The sequence below is a fragment of the Gracilinanus agilis genome, chromosome 2 (assembly GCF_016433145.1).
Source record: "Gracilinanus agilis isolate LMUSP501 chromosome 2, AgileGrace, whole genome shotgun sequence".
Taxonomy (NCBI): Eukaryota; Metazoa; Chordata; class Mammalia; order Didelphimorphia; family Didelphidae; genus Gracilinanus; species Gracilinanus agilis.
The window spans coordinates 415,713,324-415,719,333 of NC_058131.1; the positions used below are offsets into that span (position 1 = coordinate 415,713,324).

Sequence of the window (6,010 nt, forward strand, 5' to 3'; positions counted from 1 at the left end):
TTTCTTTCTTTCTTTCTTTCTTTCTTTCTTTCTTTCTTTCTTTCTTTCTTTCTTTCTTTCTTTCTTTCTTTCTTTCTTTCTTTCTTTCTTCCTTATCATTTCTAAGCCAGAAGAATAGCAAGGACTAGTTGAGCCAAAATATTACTATTTCTCTTATACTCCCTATTTGTGGGTTACAATAACACCAATAATAACAATAGCTAGCATTTTACGGGCTTAAATAGTTTTCAGATTATCTCATTTTTCTCTAACTGATGAGATGTCATTTCACTGTCTAAGACTTCTGGAGCTTTTCTATGATTCTCTCCTCACTAGAAGGCACTCTTCAATTCTAAAGTCCTTGGCAGTTTTATCATTCCTGGCAGCTCTATAATTCCCTGCCCTGTTTCTCTTCTGGTTTTACTGATTTAGAAACAGAATGTATAAGATTCCATGGACTTCTCAAATTCTGAGAATTCTCATATTTGCTTTTTGAGTCTGTCGTTTAGTTGTGTCTAACTCTTCATGACTCCCTTTGTTTTTTTTTTGGTTTTTGTTTTTTGTTTTTTTTTTTTGGTAAAGACAGTGGAGTAATTTGTCATTTTCTTCTCCAGCTCATTTTAAAGATGAAGGAACTGAGGCAAACAGTTAACGGTTAAATGACTTGCCTAGTGTCACATGTCTAGTAAATGTCTGAAGTTGGATTTGAACTCAGGAAGATGAGTCTTCCTGATTCCAAGTCTGGTACTTTATCCACTGAACCACCTAGCTACCACTCTTTTGAGTCTGACTGAACTCTAAATAGATCATCTCCTTCTTTACAGGTCAGAATACAGACAGAAAAGAAGTATTCCAGCATTTGGCACTGTGTTCGAGATCTTTACAAAGCAGAAAAGGTGAGTCTGTGTCCTTGGTTAGTATAACCTTTTCATTTAGAGGCTAGTTTAGCCAGACAGCAAACATCAATATTATTTGGGAAGGACGTTACCTTGTATCCTCCTCCATCTCCTGAGCAAAGAGTGATTTGCTGAGCTTATTTTAAAACCCAAATGAATTAAAAGCATGGTGGAGTGATAGAGATCTGTCCCTGAAGCCAAGAAGACCTGGCTCAAATCATGATTCCAACATATACTAATGGGAAACTATTAACTACAAAGAAAGTGCTGAATTGCCTTGATAGAGAGAGTTTGCCCCTCTACTAATGAAATCCTAGAAATTCTCAGCCAGGAAGTTAGACTTTCTTTTCTAACAATCTCTCTTTTCCTCTCTTCTGGGTTTCTGGCTCCAGCTCTCTGGGTTCTACAGGGGGCTCTCTCTTCCTGTGTGCACGGTGTCTTTGGTCTCCTCAGTCTCCTTCGGCACTTACAGGCACTGCCTTTCTCACATCTGCAAGCTCAAGTATGGCAATGCAGACATGAAGCCCTCGAAAATGGACATCACCCTTTCAGGATGTGCATCTGGCATTGTCAGGGTAAGGGAAGAAGAACATTTCAGGCATGGGAAGTTGTCAGTGCAAAGGTTGGGATGGGAGATGGAGTGTTGTTTGTGTGTCTGGATCATAAAATGTATGGAAGAGAGGAGAGTGTGAGAAGTTTGTAAAGGTAGGAAAATATTGATTATGAAGAACTGAAATACCAAAGTGAGGAATTTTTATTTTATTCTGCAAGTAAGAGGGAGGGAGCTACTTTGATTTATTGAGGAAGTGGGGTGATGTGATCAGAACTTTAAGAAAATCTCTTGGAAAGCTGAATGAAGAAGAGTAAACTTTTGTAGTTGTCCTGTTCCAGAAATACTAAGGGCCTTTTCTAGAATGATGACTTGTGTGAGGGGAGAGAAGAGGTGACATAAATGATAGATACTGTGAAGGTCAAAACAGGAAGATTTCAGAATTGATTTTACACATGGGGTGAGTGAGAGAGAGGGGTTGGGGATGGCATTGAAGTTGGAAGCTTAGAAGACTGGAAGATGGTCCTTCTCTCAATAATAATAGGAGAGTTCAGAAGAGGAAAAGGACTTTCATGGGAGGTGGAAGGGAAGAGAACGAGTTCAGTTTTAGAAATATCAAGATTGAGATTTTTGAAAGAGTTTGGGATGAATCCTCTTGAAAATGGGAGCAATTATGAGAATATTCATGTAACCCCAATGTGGTGAAGATAGTAAAAGCTCCCATTTCTATGATGCCTTTGAGTTTACAAAATGCTTTCTTCAAACATCCTGTGAGACACAGATTTTAAAAGTAGATTTTTTAATAAATGAAAATCAGTTTTCTAATCTAACAACCTCACCTTCTGGGAAAAAAGAAAAAAGAGAACCCTTGTAACAAATATGCTGAATCAAGCAAAATAAATTCCTGCATTGGACACATTCAAAAATACATCTTAATGTAAGTCACAAATATTTTTATTTCCATTTCACAGATAAGGAAAGGGAAGCTAAGAGATAAAGTAATTTACCTAGGGTCACTCATCTATTAAGAGTCAGATCCTGGATTTGAACACCAAGTCCACCATCCTTTCCACTCTACTTCAATGATACAGTGGTAGTTTTATTCTTGGCTTTTGCTTTGATCTCCCAGGTGACGCTGACATCCCCTACTGAAGTGGCCAAAATCCGACTGCAGACACAGAAACAGCGTCCATCAATATCTTCTTCTTCCCCCAGCAGTCTCCTTCCTCCACCCAAGTACCAAGGTCCCCTGCACTGCCTGAAGACTGTGGCCAAGGAGGAAGGCCTGGGTGGCCTCTATAAGGGCAGCTTGCCTTTGATGTTCCGAGATTGCCACTCTTTTGGCACCTACTTCCTCTCTTACTCCATCATATGTGAATGGCTCACTCCTGCTGGACAAAGTCAGCCAGGTGAGACTGACTAAATACCTGTGATGTAACAGGCACTGGGCCAGACTCTGGTGACACTAAGACAATATTTTTGAAGAATAGTAATAATAGCTAGCATTGACACAGTGATAGAACATTTGCAAAACTCTTGTAAATCTTCATCTCATATTATCCTCACAATAACGACCTTGGGAGGTAGGTGCTATGATTATCTCCATTTTACAGTTCTAGAAACTGAGGCAGACAGAGGTTAAGTGACTTGCCTTGAGTCTCACATTAATTTGATTTGAACTCAAGCCTTTACTGTCTTAGGTTCAGTGGTCTATCTTCTGTGCCATTTAGGAGCAATAAATAGGGTTTTAAGAATGGCTTCAGTTAGTTAACTGAGATGAACTTTGAATGGAGTTAAGAATTTCAGAGGTAGAAGTATGGAGGGAAAGCCTACTGTGAAGGCCCTAGAACTCTAAATAGGTCAGTTTGGAATGAAGGGGGATAATAAGACACAAGTTTGGAAATCAGGCATCAAGAAGAGTGTGGAGGGCTTTAAATGCTAGGCTAAGGAACCTACATTTTATTCTACAGATAATTGGAATCAAAGATTTCTTTTTTTTTTTTTTAAACCCTTAGCTTCTGTGTATTGGCTCCTTGGTGGAAGAGTGGTAAGGGTGGACAATGGGGTCAAGTGACTTGCCCAGGGTCACACAGCTGGGAAGTGTCTGAGGCTGGATTTGAAACTAGGACCTCCCATCTCTAGGCCTGACTCTCAATCCACTGAGCTACCCAGCTGCCCCCCCTCAAAGATTTCTGAGCAGAGGAGTGGGGCACAGTCAATTTTGAGCCTTAGAGAAATTATTTTGATAATGAAGGTAGCTGAATTGGAGAGACAGGAGACTGGAAAGTGAGAGAGCAGTTATTGTAATGGTCCAGGTGATGAGGCTTTGACCTAGAGCAGTATCCCTGTGAGGGGAGGGGAAGAAGAGGTAGGGATTGGATTAGATGAGATAGATGGTGTGGATGTAGGGCTGATAAGACTTGATGGTTGATTGGTGGTAGGTGAAGCAAAGGGAAGAGTGAGGATTGAATCTGAGATTTCTGTCCTGGGTGAATGGAAGGATGATGGAGATAGTAATAGCATCTACTGGGTGTGTTGCTTTCTAGTGGCTTGTTTTTTTTTTTTTTTTTAAACCTTTACCATCTGTCTTGAAGCCAATACTGTGTATTGGCTCCAAGGCAGAAGTGGTGAGGGCTAGGCAGTGGGGGTCAAGTGGCTTCCTGAAGTTGTGAAGATCAAATGCAAAGAGTTTTGCAAAGCTTAAAGCACTACATCAGTGCTAGCTCATATTATTATTAATATCTAATGAAATTTTTGTTGACCTCAAGGCTGGTTGAGCAAAAACAGGGAAGTTTGGAGGAGAGGGTGGGAGAGATAATAAGCTCCAAACCTCTGCATAGAAGGTATTGTAGAGAGGGAAAATCCCTGGATTTCAAATCAGGGGGCTGAATCCTGGTTCTGCCATTTATCCACCACGTGATAGTGGACGAATTATCTCTCTTCTCTACGTCTGAGTTCCTTCTTCTGTGAGATGAGTGTGGTGTTGACCGCCTCCTCCGTCTCTCCTTTGCAGACATCCTGGGTGTGCTATTCTCTGGTGGCTGTGCAGGTGTCCTGGCCTGGGCTGTGGCCACCCCCATGGATGTGATCAAGTCTCGTCTACAGGTGGACGGGCTGGGCCAGCAGAAGTACCGGGGATTCATCCACTGCATCACCAGAAGTGTGAAGGAAGAAGGAGTGAGGGTCTTGTTTAAAGGACTAGTTCTGAACTGTTGTCGGGCCTTCCCGGTGAACATGGTGGTCTTTGTCTCCTATGAAGCTGTCCTGAAACTTACCCGGAGTTTCACAACATAACTGACTCCTTTCCTCAACCCTAACCTAAAGGTGGCTCCATTTGTGGATGCAAAACAAGCTAGGTTAGAGAGAGGCCTGGGGCAGAACTGACCTGAATTTCAGACTTCCAATCCAAGGCTCTAACAGCCAAGTGTGATAGGGGCTGGAGGGTCATGCAGGGCACCCTTAAGATGAATGGTCAGGAGTCTGAGGTGGCAGCTTCCCATTGCCCACTTCTTTTTGGGGTCTCAGTATTGCTCTGAAAGAGACACCCGGCCAAAGGGGCTCACGGGTCACAGTTTAAATGGTCCATGTCTGTCTTCTTAGAATAGGCAGCTCTCGGGCCCCAGGACTTCAGCACTGCCCTATCCATAGGGCCTGCCTACCTCACCCACTCTTTAAAAAGCTTCTGAGGACATCCCAATTCTTCAGTATGTACATATTGATCATGTGTCACATTTTCAGATGTTTTTTATAAATGTCATGAGTGTAAACTTTCAGATGTTTTAAGCTATATGTAAATAAATGAAATGTTTTTGGAAGGCTTTCATTTTGAGTAGTAGTTTATCAGGAAAAGTAAGATGGCTAGAACTAAAATCAAGGAGATCTGAGTTTAAATCTTGCCTCAGACCAAATTTCCTCTTCTGAAAAAATGGGGGTAGTAGTAGCATCTCTTGGGAGATGAAAGCCCAAAGTGGGGTAGAGGAATGCCATGGGACATCATTGTGCTATAAGAACTGACCGAAAGAGGCAGCTAGGTGGCTCAGTGGATAAAGAGCCAGGCTTAGAGATGGGAGGTTCTGAGTTCAAATGTGATCTCAGACACTTCTTAGCTGTGTGACCCTGGGCAAGTCACTTGATCCCCATTGCCTTACCCTTACCATTCTTCTGCCTTGGAACTGATGCTTGGTATTGATTCTAAGAAGGTAAGGGTTAAAAAAAAAAACTGACCCAAGATAAGAAAAAACAAACAAACCAAAAAACTGACCCAGATTAAAATGCAAAGCATGTGAACTGACTCAAAACAAACCAACCAACCAAAAAGCAGAACCAGGAAAAGAACTTAGATACTTACTAAACTAATTTAAGAGCAAGACAGAAAGACAGCTGAATTCAGGTTCATTGTAATTGCCAATATTCCAGGGACACTCAAACACACCTTGAATCAAATCAATTTGACAACTGTTTATTAAGGGTCTACTATGAGCAAGGTCTTAGTCCTGGAAAAGTCCTTGCCCTCAAGGTGTGTATATTCTGGAGGAATAGGAGGAGTAGGATACAACCTATCTAAGGGGTATAGGCAGTAGAAATA

The 6,010-nt window shown here is 41.5% G+C and overlaps 1 protein-coding gene across 1 annotated transcript in view; it reads left to right on the top strand.

Annotated features, from left to right (window-relative positions):
* SLC25A47 (solute carrier family 25 member 47) overlaps positions 1 to 5,248 on the top strand; it is an 11,403-nt gene extending 6,155 nt beyond the window's left edge. Inside the window, exons 3-6 of the mRNA XM_044659903.1 lie at positions 804 to 875; positions 1,268 to 1,450; positions 2,555 to 2,834; positions 4,439 to 5,248. Coding sequence (XP_044515838.1) covers positions 804 to 875; positions 1,268 to 1,450; positions 2,555 to 2,834; positions 4,439 to 4,719 — 816 coding nt within the window. The 3' untranslated portion in view covers positions 4,720 to 5,248. The remainder of the gene's footprint in view (positions 1 to 803; positions 876 to 1,267; positions 1,451 to 2,554; positions 2,835 to 4,438) is intronic.
* The last annotated feature ends 762 nt before the right edge of the window (positions 5,249 to 6,010 follow it).